This window comes from Melanerpes formicivorus, unplaced genomic scaffold, assembly GCF_026170545.1.
Source record: "Melanerpes formicivorus ecotype bairdi unplaced genomic scaffold, bMelFor1.0.p_v2 SCAF_74, whole genome shotgun sequence".
Taxonomy (NCBI): Eukaryota; Metazoa; Chordata; class Aves; order Piciformes; family Picidae; genus Melanerpes; species Melanerpes formicivorus.
This window is the reverse complement of record NW_027142426.1, coordinates 3261639-3279816: the sequence shown is the minus strand read 5'-3', so window position 1 is coordinate 3279816 and position 18178 is coordinate 3261639. Positions and strand designations below refer to the sequence as shown.

Below are 18178 nucleotides of genomic sequence, written 5' to 3'. Positions count from 1 at the left end.
AAAATCCAGACACAGCTCATACTGCCCAGAATCATAGTGGAAAACCAGAACATCCAATAGGATGCCCATCGTAACTCAGGCAGATCAAAGCTGCAGCATCCCATTGCAGCAGCAGGGTTCCATCAAGCAGATACACCAGCTGCCTCTCTGCTGAGGTCCTGTTGAGAACCAGGGTTGTGTCCACAGGCCTCTATTAAAACAGATACCCTGCCTACAACAGAGTGCCAGTCTCTCCCAGGTTTTCTTTACTCCTTATGACTCTTCACTCGGTGCAATTTCTGGTACAGTGATTAGCATCATTAGCATCATCAGCTGAAAGCTGAGATGGAACATAGCTGAAGCACTTGGATGGGAGCAGATGGCAGCAAGACCACTTGAGGAGATGAATATGAGGATCCACTCCATCCCACAGCGCTGAACTCAGCTAGCGATAAAATACTTGGGCAGTTTATACAAGGAGGCTCATTCACACCCAGAAAATGATGTGAGAGACTTCCTGGATACTGCCAAGAGAGCAGTAGTTTGAGGTGAGAACCTCTGACCAAAACAGGTATCAAGAGATCTGCTGTGGTGCTAGAAAAATCACCCCCCAGTCACGTAAAGCTGACATTACTTCTACCTGTGCCGAGGAATACTAGGGACAATATGCCCAACCTTTGTGATTCCAGTCAGCTTTGACTAGCCAAGAAAACCCATACAGATTGTCCTGGTCACCCTTCAACCTTTAAGGTGAAGGCCCTTGTGGGGAGGGACTTGTGGAAGGTGAACATACAAGGGAGACCTACTGAAGAAAAAAGCTGTGGTGGCTGCCACAAGAAGATGCCCAGGTAACATGCAGCAATTTCACATCCTGTGCTTCACCAGGACACACAGGATGGCAGGAAACCACCGCTCTTCAACAGTGTGCATGGCTCACACAGATCAAGATTCCAGTCACACCTACCATTTCCAGAGGAACCTACTTTAGCCGTGACACCAGCAGCAGTCCCCTTGGGTTTCCCCAGGCCTTTCACCATACTATTCCTGCCTCACACTGGCAGGATGTCCCTTTCTCAGCTGGCGCCTGAGCCACAGTGGCAGACAGACCTGCTGTTGTGACTAGCAGTCCCACTCAGCTGCCCTCGCATCACTCCCACCCTGCCTTTGCAAAGCTTTGTGACAATAACTGGTGCCAAAAGCCAGAAATGTTGATTGCACAGTGACTCCCCACAGCAGAGGAGCAGTAGGAGATGCAGTCATATCCTGCACGGGCCAGCTCTGCCCTCTCCCTGGCTGCCTCTGGGACCATAGCAGTGGCAAGCAAAGGCAGGAACATCTGTCACGGATGAGATCTTCCACCTCCTCCACAGGGACACAGCATGTCTAGACCAATGTTTAACTGTGGAATGATTTTATACTTTTTTTTTTCACTCTGGGCACACACATTGCTGAGTATCTTTGTCACAGAGATGGCAAGGTCAGAGAAACTCACCTTATGAAGTCTGTAATGTTCCTATGGGACCCCCCTCCACAGCTCCCTCCAGCCTCCCACAAAGAACTTTCTCCTATTCCAATGCAGCTCATCTCTCATCTCAGCCATCATATTTCAGGGGCACCTTTTCTTCTGATCCAAGCCCTGTCTCCCTCAAGGGAAGACACATGTCTTTGTACCTGCCTGCAAAGCACCAGGCATGCCAACAGTGCAACAAATAACTCTACAAGCAAGTATCCAAAAGATGATTTAGGCTACCAAGTCCCATGCTTGCAAACTGGAGAATATGATGCTTATTGCTGCCTGGACATCTTTCATTTGGTTCATTCTGTACCTGGTCTAGAAGTTGGAAAAGGGAAGGGTACTCAGTGACAAAAACAGAAGAGCATGATCTATAGCCCAGCAGACAAGCACAAGGGGAAAGCTGCATCAGCAACCTCAAATCTGCCATTTTTAAAGCTTGATCAAGTCCCACTCCACAAGACAGCAACATTTTAACAGTAGCTCTCTTTGGAGGGCTTTGGAGGACACCTTCCAGGTTTGTCTCCCAAAAGGATAAAGCTAAACACAGCATTATGCCTGAGCACATCAATTTGTAATCAGCAGCATTCAAACCCTGGACTTTTAACACTGCAGTAATTCAGCAGGACAGAAAGCTGTCTCTCATCAGCTAACAGTGAAGGTGGAAGGTGTTGGAAGGAGTCAGGAGATCTGCTCCTCAGCACAGCAACAGAAGCCCAAGCACTGCCTCCCAGCATGTGCTCTCATCAGGGTCCCAGGAGAGAGGTACTGAAGAACAAGAATTGGGAAATGGGAACATTCAACCCTTTCAGCAAATGTGTGTGCATGTGTGTGGTGGTACAAAAAAGGCACTTCTGTAGACTGACTTCTCACTGCTCCTAGTAAGCAATCAAGGGAGGTGTTAGCAATTCCCTAGCAAAGACCAAGGTTTTACAACAGGAAGCAGCAGACAATCTAAAAGTGGATGTTGCCTTTAGCACTCCTTAAGCAAGTCATAAACAGCTTTGTCAAACAGCCATTGCAAACTCATTTGAGAGGACAATCACCAGAAAGCATCATCCTCCAAATGAGAGGACCACCTTCCACCAGCATTAGTACAATTCTTCTTCAGACAGTTGCCAAGAGGAGTCCTTCCAACTCCCAAGTCCCCCACAACCACCGCAAGCCCTCCTGGTGAGCCAAGGAGCTATTGTCAAGCCTACTCACCTTTCTACCCAGCTCTTGTAGTTGGGGATGTCCTTGGCGTACAGTAGTTTGTTGGAGGGAGAGTCTTTTCCTAGCTTGTGCTCAGAAGTTGAGCAGGAGTCCATGAATGTCTGAGCCACCACGGATAGGCAGGCATCAGTAATACTGTTCTTGTGAATGTCGAACACAAACTGGGGGTTCTTAATCACATTCACCCAAAAACGTAGAGGTAGACTGAGGGATGAAGGAAACAGAAGTCAGCACCTGAACCATGCCCTGCAGGGCAGCTACCACACACATGTGCCTCCAGTTGTGGAGAAGGAGCTCCCCAACACCCAGAATTGGGCAGGCTGCTATTCCCAGCACCCCAGGGATGCAAACATCCTGGAGTAAAGAGCTGTTCCTCTCTGCCCACCCCTGCATGGCCACAATGCTCCACAGAGAAATTCCTCAGCACCACCAAGCCCTCCAAAGGCAAACCATGGCTGTGCTGATCCTTCATACTGAAGAGTCCTTGCTGAGACCATGGGTCAAACCAGGCATGGTCCCCTTCCCCCACATCAGTAATCTCCTCAAAGGTGTTGTGTGCCAGTGCACACATCTCCTGTGTTGGAGGAAGGAGTTAACTGGACTCCTCAAGCAACTCATTAGCACATTTAATGCCAGAGGAGAATTTAGGCAACAAATAAAGCTCTCAGCTGTAGAAGCAGCAAGCCTCCTGGCCTGCCACTGACTGGATGTTTTCTGCATGCTGACAGACATACCACCATTTCCTAGTCCTGCTGCCCCTCACTTCTCCCCGAAACATCTAAGGACCTCCCCCCATCAAAAAGCCTCTCCATTCTGTCATTCCTCCGCACCAACACCCAGCGAACGCTTTTATCTTAGACAAAACACATGGCGTGCCCCAGGACTTCCCTAATGAGGGTACTGGGTGCATGTACATATTTCATTTGTGAAGGGAATGGCCTCGAGAAATTAGCTCCACACGTCGAATTAGTGCCCAGAGATAAGCACAGGCATTAGCATGCAGGAGCCTGCACGCCCAGCCCTTGCGGAGTGAGGCCGTTTTTCCCTCCCTTGCTTTTCACTCCTTCTTTTAATATAGAAGGATGAGTTATAAATCAGTTCCAAACACTTCTGCGCTCTCACATCTCCATTTAAAAATGTTTCCTTGCCTGCCCTGCTAATTGCCAAGAGTTACTGAACTACACAAAAGCAATTCGGCTGCTATTTAACAAATGCCAGACACAGGAACGTAAGTACCAGCGCCGGCCAGATCACAGAGATGAAATCAGTGAGGCAGCAGAAAAGAAAAATGCCCCAGGGAGACTGAGGAGCAGGAGTCAACGCCTGCTCCAGCCCTGGCCCCAACATGGCACTTACGGAGGTCTCATCAGCTGCTCCACCCTGCTTTTCAAGAGCAATTAGCAGAGCCTTGGGCTGGCTCTGCAGGCAAGCTTAGGGAGGATGAGCACACAGCTTCACACCAACTTTGTCAGGGCATGCTTGACTGAGTGACAGGAGGGAGCACAGAAACACCTTTAGGACAGTGAAGATGAGAATTGGGGCTGGCATCTCTGAAGGAGCCCTGAGGATGGAGAAGCCCAAGCAACATTTGCCCAGGATAAGGTGGGAGCAGAGCCACTGAGGTCCTCAGCCTCCAGCCGTCAGGGGGAGCATAGTGCCTGGGATTTAGGGATGGAAGAGCTGAGGGAGCACTGCATTCCTGGGATGTTTTTCTGCTGCACAGAGGCATGTAAGGGATTTACCCACACCCAAAATGCAGAGATATGGGCCTCTCTCACCCTGAATCATTTCCAGGGGCATATTTTTGCTCCCCGTGGGAGCGGCAGGAAGTATTGTTTGTTGCAATATCACCAGCCACCCCCATCCCCCACTGCCCTGCTCCATTACCAGTTACTCTTCCAGGTGTGCCTGACATCATAGTCATTGATCTGATGCTTATCAGCTTGTTCATCCAGGAAATCAAACATGTATTTGATGGCAAGGGGCAGTGCACTCCCACGATGTGCTGTGCTGAAGATGGTCTCAAACAGGTCATCCACAAACTTCTGCAGGGTGCCCTGAGGAGGGGAGAGAGAAATAGTGGCTCAGCAACATCCAGAGATGAGCTTTTTCACTAAAGGTTGTCCTTTAAACCAATTTCACTTATATCCCTACCACCTTGAAGAGAAGCACAGCACAATCTCTGTAACTCCCCTGCTTCTCAGTGGTTTATACTCAGAAACAGACACTGCTGTGATGATGTATTTACAAAATACAGAATTAACCAAGTTGGGAAAGACCTTTGAGATCATCAAGTCCAACCTGCCACCCAACACCATCTAATCAACTAATCCATGGCACTAAGTGTCTCATCCAGTCTCCTCTTAAACACTTCCAGTGATGGTGACTCCACCATCTCCCTGGGCAGCCTATTCCAATAGCAATCACTCTTTCTGGGAAGAATTTCTTCCTAACATCCAGCCTAAACCTTCCCTGGTGCAGCTTGAGACTGTGTCCTCTTGTTTTGTCACAGGTTGTCTGGAAGAAGAGACCAACCCCCATCTGATTACAACAACCCTTCAGGTAGTTGTAGAGAGCAATAGGGTCTCCCCATTTCCTTCACTGCATGATCTGGCACATTAAAAGCATAGAAATAAAAACACTAACACAGAGGAGAAAAAAAGAAAAAGGGAATGTATGCCATACCATGGTCATACCACCCACTAAGGTACCCAAGACCGGATGACAGATCTCTGACCAAACCCTTGTCCCATGATGCAGGGAATCAAATCACAGGGAAGACAGCAATCCTGAGCCAGCACCTTGAGCACAGCCTTAAGCTCCTCTCTAGGGTCACCTCAGACACACAGCACCTGCTCATTACTAGGGAGGCTTGTGCCTCTGGGAAGGGGAGCCTGCTCTTGTGCCAAATGCCCCAGGTAATTCCCCTTCCCACATCACTGCCTTTGCAGCTTTGTCCCAAGCACCAAAGCAGATGAGACACCTGCCTCAAGGCATCTCTGCTTGGCAGTCCAGCAGCTGCTCAGGGATACACAGAACAGTAAAAACTCTGAAGTGTGCAAAAAGCAAACAGGAAAATCCTCTCAAGAGATGTTCACAAAGAGTTTTGACATACAAAAAAATCATCTCCAGCTCAGGAAAGAGACCAAGAGAGTAGTTCCATTTGTGCTGTGGGAGAAGGCTAATAAAAAGAGCTGTGGTTACCACTTTTGGGCAACCCAAATCACTACCCATTTCCCACTCAGATGCAAAAAACCAGGTGGCAGTTCTGCATCACTGGGCCATACCTTGGTGGCTAACAGGCGGGTCAGGTATATTTCAGAGACCATCTTGCTGCCCCGGTCACCCTCCCTCTGGTCCATGTGGTCATGGTTTTTCACCAGGTGCCAGAGCTTGGTGCCACTCTCCAGGTCCGGGGTGATCATGGGGGTCCGTGAGCGCAGGCTGTCAGGGCTGCTGGCTGTCCTCAGCATGCTCTCTGCAAGCACCAAACAGAGGGGGGACATTAGCACCCTGCCCACTTCTGCCTCCCTGCCAACTCCTCCAGCCCCCGTCCCTCCACTGGGGCTTCAAGGCACATCATGTTTATGAAATGGGAGCTTTGGGATCCAGCCTCTGCAGTCATTGTGGACTGGGAGCTCTGCTGGGGCTGTCCTCACAGCCTGCTGGGCTATATTCAAGCCTGGCTGATGTACTGGAACTAGAACTATCATGGAAGGGTTTCTGCAGAGGTCTGTCATGCTCCCCACATGCAGGTGCCAGGATCACAGATGTCTCCTGTACCAATCTGAGCTGACCACACTTTTCTCTTCCAAACCAAAGCTGCAATACACTTGCCAGTACATTCACCAGAGTCCTTAGCTCTGCTCATTTAAGTGCAAAGTGTCTCTGTGCCTATTTTAATTAGATTTCAGAGGAATAAAAAGGAGGAGATCCCTCAGCAGGAGCCATCTGACATGTCTTTCTCCCCCCACCGAGTCTGACACATTGCAAAGAGAGATGACTCTGCGGGCATCTGCTCCTTCTCCAACACCAGAATAAACAACATGGTGCAGGAGAGCTGAGGGATTGGAGAACCTTGTTCACGTGAGTCAAAGCTACAATGAACCTGCCCTGTGCCATGGCCTGCAAGCCCAGCCCAATGCTGCCTCCCCTATCAGCACAGCAGGGGATGTCCCTGCATGCTCACCATATCTGCTGAGGGACTTGGTGAAGGTGGAAGAGTTGGAGATGTTGTATGCTGAGTTCTGCTTGGGTACCAGGGCTACTGAGGAGCCATCTGTCACCTGGGGGCAGAAATGGCATGAGCAGACCGTGATATCAGAGAGACACAGGAGGAACATTCTCACAAGAGAGAGAAACCAGCCCAGGAAGGGTGAAGCTGCACTGTACCCCACCCAGGGATATCCACCTCCAGCAATGGAGACCTACATATCCCCTCAGGTGAAGGGGTCAGAACAGGAACATACCAAAAACCTTGGCATGAAAACAGCAAAATAAGTTCAGAGCAGGAAACAACCTCTATGAGTCTTGGTGATACCCTGCTTACTGCCTCCTTGAAGAGAAGGACTATAAACATGGGACCCAGGCAGAAATGTGACTGCAGACCTCCTGGTCATGCCCCTGCCAGAGTGGCATGGGTTGAAGAGCTGAGCCCAGGCCCTGACCAAGCTAAGGAGGAAGGGATGCTCATGTTCAAAGCAGCTTGGAAAGTGCTCAGTGCTTTCCACCACAGACAGCCTTACCTGGTAGTGGGCCAGGGTGTTTAGCCTCTTCCAGTCATTGTCAATCTTTGTGGTGACATCTTCATCCTGCAGTATGATCCGAGCCATCCTGCCCTGCCGCCACTCTGTCCCCGTGAGGGAGAAGGGCTTCTGGTTAGTGATGCTTGGAGCACAAAGCCAAGGTGAGGGTGGGAGCATGGTTTGGGAATCAACAAGCCCTCCCACCACCTTCTGAACCCCAGGATTGACAACTGTCAATATGGTGTTGGGTAAAAGCTGTTTCTAGGTACTCAAGGAAAGATTGTGTCTATTTGACCCCAGCTACCATTTCCTTTGCTCCTCTCCTCTTCATTCTCCTGCTGCTCCTTTAAGAACAGGACTATTAATGCTGTTCTCAACTATTGTTGGCTTCCTTGGACTTCAGCCACTTCAAGCCTGCAAGCCAGACCATAGCCAGAGCCAAGGAGGATCCTCTCTCCATACTCTCTACTGGCAAGAACCACAACCTCATGTCGGGGGTCAGTGCCACCAGCACAGAAGACGTGGATTGGACAAGCACAAACACTTTGGTCTGGCTGGGTCCCCTCTCCTGTAGATGTGGATTTTTCTGCCTTGAACAGGTTTTTTTGATACTTCTACTCTTAGTCACATCCTTGCTTCCCACAGGGAAGTGTTTGGCCTCACTCTTACCCAGGTCCATGTCTCCAGCTTTGGGTCTCTGGGAATAGGGCACTCCCTTGTAGACAGCATCCAGGAGCTTCTCTTTCACCTGCGTGATGGTGTCACAGTTCAAAACCTTGACGGGGATCTCTGGGGCATTCTCATTCTCAGGATTCACACAGTTGAGGGTCTGCACAGTAGAGAGTGAGAGACAGACTCAAGTGAGAGGTTGTGCCACGCTGGCTGTGAAGGCAGGTCCATGGACATGGGGCTACAGCTGTCAACATGTCTTCTCACCTCCTAGGCTGCTGCGCAGTTGCAGCCACACCGCAGATTCCTGCTCCCCCCTTCTCCCCACCTCCCCCTGCTACCCTCCAATCTCCCAGCTATTCCCAGAAAGGTAGCACAATTTCAGTGGAGGAATCCTGGGCCAGTAAACCATGTCCAACTCACAAGCATCTATCTAGCCTGAGCAATGGCCAGGCAAACTCCACTCTCTTCCCAGCACCAGCGAAGATCAAGGTGGTGAAGAAGTAGCTCCAGACTCAGTCAGGGTAAGGACCTGACTTATTCAGCTGGACAGAGGAGACAACTCATATGGAAGAAAACAAGTGTCTCTCCATCTCCTGCAGTAATCTCAAGGCTCTGCCTTTGATCTTCACCCAACACAAGCTGCTGGCTGCTCCAGGTAGCATGTGCTCAACAGCATCTCTGGCCTCGTATCTATCAGGGCCATGTGGTTTGCTGGCAGAGGCATGGAGGGGGATTCAGTTCCTGTTTGGCTTCCTCAGCTTCATGGCAAGAGCAAACCTTGCCACGCAAGGGCTCCATTTCTGACCCTAGCTGGATGGGCACCATACAGACAGGGCTAAAGGCACCCCAGGGATGCCAGACAGAAGAACAAATGACAAACCACTCTTTGTAAAGTACTTGGGCTGCCTTCAGGATCTTGCTAAACAGCTTGACCTACCAGTCCTGACAAGAGCAGCATCAGTGAAGCTTCTGCTTGCACTAACCAGCATTTTGTAGTCAATCTGCTGCCGGATAAGCTTGTCTTCACTGAGGGAGTAGCGAGCCTCTCCTGTGATGGCATCAATGGGTCCCTTCTCCATCTGCTGCTTGATGGCACAGTAGAGCATGAAGAGTGGTTCCCCAGCACACTCCTGCAGGACAGGGGATGGAGAAGAGGGCAACAGAGGGGTAAGAAGACACCAGGCACCAGCTTTGCCTTTCAAGAACCACCACTGTGTCAGAAGCCTTCTGCAGCATCAAGCCCCATATGTGGCTTTGTAGTCTCCAGCCCTTAACTCAAGATGGTATGGAAGAGGGCACATGGTAGAATTTAGTCCATGGAGGAACTCTTCTCCCCTTCCAAGCTCACTGAAGGCTGCTTCTTTGTCTTAACAGCTCCTAGGCTCAGCTTTACAGTTTTCAGACACTCCCTGGTGAATTCTGCTCATTCTACAAGGCCAAAAATTAGTTAAAAAGGTTAAATTTTGGGCTACTAAGGAAGAGGTTTTGACTGGGGGTTTTGTTTATGGGATATAGCCTGTCTTTTAAGCTACCCTAGCAAAGAGAAGCATCTGATAACTGCAGTGGGACAGCCTAGAGGCTCTTGCCAAGGTATCAGTGGAGTTTTGGCACCTGCTAGGAGCCCAGTCTCACATGAGAGAAAGTCAAAGGAGGTTTTTCCATATGACAGATAGGTACAGCTAGCCAGATCCACTGGGAAGAGAAAGCAGGAGCAACTCTCTGACAACTCCACCCTGGGTCTTCAGCTGATGGTGGGGAACAAACAATGAGGTTTCCTGCAGTTAAACCCTTTTCCACCTATGTGTCCCCACTATAGGAGTGCCAAGCCCCTATAGTCAGAGCCACATCAGCATCTATCTCACAGGTGGGCAAAAGAGAAACTGGACCAGTCACTTCCCCAGAAGATGCTGGATGGTGGAACTACAGTGACCTTGGAACGGCAAAGGACCTGCTAAGGCCAGAGGCATCAACCAGCCTGGATCCACGAGTTGGTCCAGAGGGGCTGAGAGGGGACACCCCTTTACCACCCAGAGCCCAGACCTCTCCCTTGAGCTGAATCCTAACAAACCCTTCCAGACACAGGTATTAGCCCTAAGGGAGAAAAAAGGGTACAATGTGAGCAGAGAGGACGGGGACAAGTCCCATCAGATTCTACCCCACCAGCCCTCACCCCTCCCTTCCAGCAGCCTCACAAATAAATTGTACTTTGGTACAAAGTGCGGCTTCTCTCCCTGTCACCATATGCTGTTAGCATCTCGTTAGCATCTGTGGTAATTAAAGAGACAGCTGCTAACGAGCAGGAACAGGCATACATCATCCCCAGACCTTCCGACAACATGCCTGTCTTTGAAATTATGTTTCATTTGCAAGCTTGGCTTCATTAAGTCAGCCTGGAAAAGTGAGAGACCCAAGGTGGGTGCTACAATGCGCATTGCCAGCTGTCCAGCAAGGTGGCAGTGCCAGGCTGGACACAGAGCAGTCAGCCCTGAGGGGGAACATGGCACCCCAAGCCCACCCCACTGGCCACAGTGGAAAGACTTGAGTTGCTTCTTTTGGTTGCTTGTAACAGCTCCCCATAAAACTTCCAAGTCTGCCAAAGCGGTGTGGATAGAGAACAGCCTGGAGCAGGACATCTGCTAACATCTGGCACAGCTGCATCTGTCTCAGCCCACAGATTTCCCCTCTCCAGCGAGGCATGCTTGCTGCCCCCCTCATCTCCAGCTCTGTGCCCACCTCTGGGGATCCCCACCAAGAAAGGTGGGTTCAGCCTTTCCCACACTGGTGGCCCAGTAGCACTCCAGGTATCACCTCCTCCATTCCTCGATGCCAGCCAGGCTGATGGGGAATAAATCTTTGGATGTGTGGATTAGAGCTGACCCTATGATATCCCTGGAGGGATGGAGACACCAGTGTTACTGGTGATGAGTATATCACTCCTCCAGCACCGTACAGGCTTTTGGGGGCTCCTGTGTGCCCCAGTATCCTGGTCTCCTGATCTGTCAGGCACCCTAATGACAACTGCAACAGCCTCTCTGACCTGTTTCCCTGACTCTGTGCATCCTCCACTTTGTAGCTTGACAAATGTGGGTCCTACCCTTAAAATACAAAACCTTGCTCCCAACTTCACTGTCCCCATTGGTTCTTGAGGATCAGGGCCAAAACACTGCCATGGGCAACAGCTCACGGAGCCACAACAGATGAGGATGGTTTAGGGTTCATCCCTGATAGAGACCAACAAAACAAACAGTAACTGCAGAAACCAGTGCTGGGCAGTTGCCCCATGATCATCTCCACAGGGTGAGATACAGGAGGGGACCACTGAGACGGGGTTGACTGGCCCCACAGGTTGAAGGAGGGCATCATGCCCACCAGATGTGACCAAGCCCACGCTGCCAGCCCCAGTGCAGTTTGGTCACTGCTGGGGGCCAGACTGAAGAAGGGGCTTGGAGGGGCTCTCCACGAGAGCTGAGCTGGAGGAGGGCAGCTGCAAACACCCCTGTGCACGCACACATCAGTACATTGGGAGGCGAGGTGAGCCGAGCCAGCTAATGCTCAGACTGTCTTATTGACTAGATCTAGCTCATCAGGCACCTAATATCGTGCATTTTTCAGCACTTGTCTCCATTTATCCCTCTCTCTTTCCCCTGGGTGTCTCATTAAGAGTCTGATAAATGCTACCACAGGGGCCCCATGAAAGCGCCAGCCCGCACTGGCTTCCCATGCTGCTGGCCCTGGGCAGGGTAGGCTGTCCTGTCCCTGTCCCCATCCAAGTGCCCAGCCCTGCTTGGGGCAGATTTGCTGAGAGCTGATCTGGCAGCTGGGCACACGTCCTCCTGCCTCGTTTACATGCATGATTACCACAGTTTGGTGCCATTTCCCTGCTGGCAAACTGTCTGCTGTGATCCCTCTCTATCAACCCCACAGGTTTCTCTTGCTTTTGATGCCACCTGCGACCCTCTCACTGCCAGGAGACCGGCAGAAATGGCCCTGTGAGTCTCCTCTGGTGGGACCAGCCCAGGAGAGGCCATGAGTGGATCCTCAAGTCTTTTCCAGTCTAACTGGAGTGATCCAAGCATGGAGATTCAACCACTTCCCCAAAGAGATGATCTGCAGTGTAACAAATCTTACAGCCAGTGGGTTTATTCAGGCTCTCAACATATGTTCCTTCTGCAATGGTGCCTCTAGGTCAGAGTCCTCTCTCCTGCTGCTACCACCCAGAGACTGGAGGTGTTTTCTGCCACCAAAGTCATGATGTAGTCAAGGTTTCTTAAAAAAGCATTATCTTTGTCCCATCTCCCCAGCTCTCTCAATCCTGCTACTCCTCATGCTCTGACTTGCCTAGCACTGGCAGCGCATACGGCATCTTCACCAAAAGGGGATAGGGCTGTACAAGGACAGATGCAGGTCACTTGGGGCCCATGAACTGATCCAAGCCACTTCTGAAGAAAGTGAATGTGCTCCAACCAACTGCCCACATGGCCCAGTTGAGCCACGACAGGCCAAGGGCATCAACTCATGCAGAAAAATGCAACATCCCCAAAATGCTGCTGGGGGTGTTTGAAACTGCACACTGCACCTAGCCAAAGCACAACCATGTCCACTTCAAGGAGCCCCAAGGGAGTTTATCCACAGTAAGAACTACTCCTGCATGTCCCACTGACCCCACAGAGCCCAAAGAGTGGTCTGTCAGCACCCTACCTGATACCACCTGGCACTGCTGCTGCAGGAGCAGAGGGTGGTCTCACAAAGCAAAGCCCCAGACTGAAGAAATAGCAGGAGGTTTGACATCTCTCCATGATCATCAGCACAGCTTTTCTCCTCTCCCACCCCCAGAAAGCAATCTCCACCACATGCTAGAGCTAGATTTTTATAGATACAGGCTATCCCTCGACAGAGGCAAACAGCCAAGTGCATGTAAGTGATATTATAAATCACCTCTCGTTGACTATCACTTGAGTTCTGCACAGACTCCTGCTCACTCTCATCTCTTGGCTGGAAACAGTTCAAACTCTCTTTATCTTAATGAGGGATGAAATCCCATGAAAACAGCTGCGTGCCACCCAGCCTTGCTGCACCGACGCCAGGCAGGATCCCAAGAAACAGATCTGCTGACTGGAAAACCAGTAGCAGAACTGCAGGCACCCATCACCCAACCCATGGCATCCCAAAGAGGCAGCAGGACCGAGCCAGGGTTCCATGTGGAACCCCCACAGCTGATGGTGCAGCCCTGGCAGGTGGAAGCACTGATGGTGCTGATGAAATCACAGAATTGCCAGGGTTGGAAGTGACCTCAAAGATCATCCAGTTCCAACCCCCTTGCCATGGTTAAGGACACCTCACACTAGATCAGGGTGCTCAGAGCTCCATTCAGCCTGGCCTTAAAAACATCCAGTCATGGGGCTTCCACAATTTCTCTCTTCTCAATATGAGTTGGATGAACCAATGGTAAAAACAGCCCTTATGCCTTGGCATCCTCTTCTGCTACCCAGACGAAACTGGGAGAAAGGCAAATTCAAGCTAACAGACTCCGTGACCTCATGCAGGCGCTGCAGAGAGCGCTGTGGCCCTGGCTGCCAACAGGCCCCATGGGGTGCCCTTTGGGAAACAAAGCAGAAGCAAAAGTGGAGATGTCTGTGGGAAAGGATTCTCCTACCATGGAACCTCAGTGTCAAAGCGATGAAGGAAAAGCAGCAGTGTTACATGAGGAGTGCAGCACATCAAACCACAGCTCCAACAGGCAGACATAGCCTCCAAACACAGTCATGTCTATAGAAGGACCAGCTCCAAGGGCTTTTTCCTTCCAGGTTAACACAGAGAGAGGCAAGGAGGGAGGAATGGAAACCACTCCAAAGGGATTCAAGACTCAGCTGAGTTACTTCAGATTTATCCATTCTTTTAGCACTATTTTAAAGAGAATAGCATAGCATAGCATAGACCAGGTTGGAAAAGACCTTTGAGATCATCGAGCCCAACCTACCATCCAGTACCATCTAATCAACTAAACCATGGCACCAAGCATCCCATCAAGTCTCTTCTTAAACACCTCCAATGATGGCGACTCCATGATCTCCCTGGGCAGCCCATTCCAATGGCCAATCTCTCTTTCTGTGAAGAACTTCTTCCTAACATCCAGCCTAAACCTCCCCTGGTGCAGCTTGAGACTGTGTCCTCTTGTTCTGGTGCTGGTTGTCTGGGAGAAGAGACCAACCCCCACCTGGCTACAACCTCCCTTCAGGTAGTCGTAGAGAACAATAAGGTCTCCTCTGAGCCTCCTCTTCCCTGTGGGGTTGTCATCCCTGTCCAAACTCACCTTCAGAAACTTGTAGAGTAGAAACGTGAACCAATTTGTCAGCATCTTCTCCGCCACCGACTCCGTTCTGCAGGGAGGGAGAGAGCAAAGCTGTCAACACAGGATATTAAAGGTCTCTGATCACACCCATTGCCACCTCAGCCTTGGACTGTGGCTAAATTATTTGTGTCTTTAAAAGGTCACATCAGGAAAGGCAGGAGTTTCAAAGCAAAGGGCCAAAACTGGCAGCAAAGGCTCTAACATAAAGCCTGCCCATCCACAAGGCTGAGCCACAGCAGCCCCTCAGGAGGAAGAAGCAAATTGATCTTCAGTGTATTTGTGGAGCCAGATTGAGTAGAGCATGGCCTTGTCCCATGGGGAGTTTCATCTCCCTAGTACTTCAGTGAAGCTTGTTTCTTCCCACTTACCCCAGTGGAAGCAGGCAGCTTCCTCCACAGGAGGACTGTATGAGGCACCTATGCCAGGTAAAACTCTGCAAGCTCCTCAGTTACTTTAACTGAAGGGAAGAGCTGAGGTTGTGAGACAAAGTCAGACCCTGACCCACATGCTCACAACAGGAGTATCTCCTCCTGTATCACCAAGTGCCTGATCTAGCTGGAAGCCCCTCTACCCACCAGAGAGTTGCTGCTGACTTTTGCTCCTACAATGCATTGCCCTGACACAGGCTCACTACAGGGAGACATGGGACTTTCCTGCAATCCCCAATACAGCCCTTGATCTCTAGGGCCTCCAAGTCCAGGACCCACAATAGAGCAAGAGGACAACCACCACCAGCACTGGAGGGATAAAGAGAATTTTCCCCAGCAGTCTGTGCAAGGTCTGCTCCGAATTGCTGGAGAAGAGGACACCTGGGTTTGGCACTCAGCGGTGATGACAGGGAAGTTTAGGAGGCTGTGCTCTGCCCCTTTACTTCCCTTTCATGGCCCTGCTCATGGGCATGGATAGGCAGCAATGCAGAGCCCTGCAAAGCAGAGCCCTGCAAAGCAGAGCCCTGCAAAGCAGAGAAGGCACTGATCCACTGGCACATGGCCTTGGTTAAAGCCAATAACTTGATTTAAGTCTGGAGACTTTGATCCCAATATGGTTTTGGTCAAACTTACTCCCAGTACTAATTCAGCCGAAAACAAAAGGATTAAAGGATGAAGGAGTAAGACCAGTGGCTGGAACCTTAAGCTGTTTTCCATGAACTTTTGGGGCACCTTACAAAGACACTTTGACACTTGGCATTTAACCCTTTCCTGCCTGCCTGGTGGAAATTCCAGGTCTCTGTGTGTCTACTTAGATTGGGGTGTTGATGTTTGCAGTGCAAAATGTCCCAGCTGCAGCTGCCTACTCCAAGAGGAATTTAAAAACAGAACCATGCCTCTCAGCTTTTGAAGAGGGAGTTGAAGGAAGCAGCCAAAACTGCTCTGAGACAACCTATATATTGCCCCTATTTTCCTAAAGCATGTTTCAAATCCAGATACTGTCATGTTCCAAAGCAGTGCAGCAAGAAGTAGGTCTGCTTGAGATGATCACTGCACAGCACATGCACAAGAGAAGAGCAGGATCCCACAGGATAGGCATGAGGCATGGAGGGTACAAATAGGATGTGGGGGTAGCAGGCAGTGGTACTGCAGCCAGGGCATGTTGTACTAGAAGAGGAGAGAGACATCCTACCATTTAGGGAGCCCAGGATGACAGAGGTCCCAGGTGAATCATGCAGGTTTAACATGCAAGAGCAGGTTTAACATGCCTGTCCCTGCACCACAGCCTGGTCTCACTGCCATGGATTAAAATTCCCATAACACATCCATTATTTTTAAAGTGCTTTTCACTCCCTTTAAAGTAAAACTGCCAGCCAGTCCCTCAACCCTCTCTGGTTAGGCTTCTTCAGCTTGTCCACCCATTAATCATCAGATCAGCCACTTGCAAATGCAGATGCTCCTGAAAGCACAGCGATACTAATAACCTCAAGGACATGGCTGCATTCCTGTTGCACCAGAGGAACAGATATAATCCACTTGACTCAAGAAATAAAACTCAGAGGGAATCCAAACCACAGCCATCAGACGGAGTCTCCCTGCCCAATGCCATGCACTGTCCAATGGCAATGCTATGCCCAGCAGATGGGCCAAAAGCAGCTCCCAAAGACCAGATGGCTGGGGTTGGAAATCCACTTTTCCCAGTTTATTCAAGCTGGCTCAGGGTCATATGGTCCCTTCCAAGGCTTTCTCTCATGCTAATAGGGTTTAGCAAATTTTTCCCTCCCTAGAATAGCACGGCCCCCCTTAAACCATTAGGGAATGGTAATACCTGAACCTTAACAGAAGGGAAGCCCCTCCAGGAAAGATTAATACACCAGAAGGAAAAAAAAATTGAGAAGGAAAGGGACATGGGGAGAAAGTCAAGACTGGGGTGAACTGAAGCTATTCAGCAGACAACCTTCCCAGCCCCAGTCTGAGTCTTCTGCTGACAACAAGCCTCTAACACTCCACTGAAGTGCCACCACCCAGGCTACAGCAAACATTTGTCTTTATCCATGATAGAACCAGATGCCACAGCAACAGGGGGATTATCCAATAACAAAATAAATAAATAACAGCTCTCTCCAGTCAGATCAATGTTAATCCAGTTGCCCTGGGCAGTAAGCACACTCTTATGGCCAACAGCAAGGCTAATCAAAAGGATACAGAAGCACAGCCCTCAGTACCATTCACTCCATGCCACGGCTGCAGGAAGAACAAAGTCTCTTTATTAAATATTACTCAGGAAGGCACAAACAAGGTACTGGCCAGGAGACCTCAGCCCTGTCCTAAGCATCCTGCAGCTCCATGGCTGGGGAATGATAGTCCTTGGGCTGCCAGCTCTCACCACGCACAAGGCTGGGCTCTGTCCCTGTGCTGCTCCCAGGGCTCAGCCACTGCAGCTGCTGGGCTCCCCACACTGCCTTTTATTTATATTTTATTGATTTACTTCATTCCAGAGTTTTGCTCCAATGGCTGTGGCTTTGTGATGCTCTGAGAGACCCAGGAGCTGGAAATGCAGTTTAAATATTTCATTGAAGCCTAGTGTGGTTGGAGGGATGGTGAGCAGAAGGAGCCTACGGATGCACTCAGGAAACAGGGTTGGGGGACAGTGGTTAGCACCTCTGAGACCCATTGCTGTCCTGGCCAGCCACAGATCTGCACCACACCCCCTCTTTGGCTCACTGCTAATGAGGTGCTTTGAGATATTAAGGGTATCCTTGTATTGTGATGAATGAAGGAGAGAGAGTAAGAAAGCAACATGCCTAAAGAGACTGGCCAAGGAACATAGCAAGGATGCAACTGGGATGAGGTCACACATGTGCCTTCTCCAGGCATCTCCCCTGAACCAGGCACACAAAGCCCAATGCGCTTTGTCTGGTCTGGCCACACCATGAACATTATCTCATGTTTGAAAGATGCTCTGGTTTTCTTGAGCCTTTCTGGTGACAGGCCAGTCATGGGGCTCTCAGCCATCCCTGCATCTCTGCTAGAGGCTGACAGCACCAGCTTGGTGGAAGCAGAGATGGGGATGCACAGCATGGTGCACAAAAAGAGAAGATAGCACAGAGGGCCTAGAGAGCTGGTTGGAGCTGGTGGAGCTTATTAATTGTTTTTGTTCAGCACTTGGTGTATCTTTCAATATTCATCAGCCCGTGATGAAGGAGAGCTCAGAGCTATTGTTAAATATTGATGGGCCAGGCAGACTCATGGCAGGGCTTGGCAGGCTGCCTCCTGC

General features: G+C 50.3%; 1 protein-coding gene across 3 annotated transcripts in view; it reads right to left on the bottom strand.

Annotated features, from left to right (window-relative positions):
- PLXNA1 (plexin A1) overlaps window positions 1-18178 on the bottom strand; it is a 124827-nt gene that overhangs the window by 8124 nt on the left and 98525 nt on the right. For all 3 annotated transcript variants that reach the window (XM_068163797.1, XM_068163799.1, XM_068163798.1), the window contains exons 23-30: window positions 14435-14501; window positions 9108-9254; window positions 8122-8281; window positions 7453-7556; window positions 6897-6993; window positions 5995-6185; window positions 4595-4764; window positions 2699-2911 (exon numbers count right to left, since the gene is read on the bottom strand). In XM_068163797.1, the coding sequence (XP_068019898.1) occupies window positions 2699-2911; window positions 4595-4764; window positions 5995-6185; window positions 6897-6993; window positions 7453-7556; window positions 8122-8281; window positions 9108-9254; window positions 14435-14501 (1149 nt within the window). The remainder of the gene's footprint in view (window positions 1-2698; window positions 2912-4594; window positions 4765-5994; window positions 6186-6896; window positions 6994-7452; window positions 7557-8121; window positions 8282-9107; window positions 9255-14434; window positions 14502-18178) is intronic.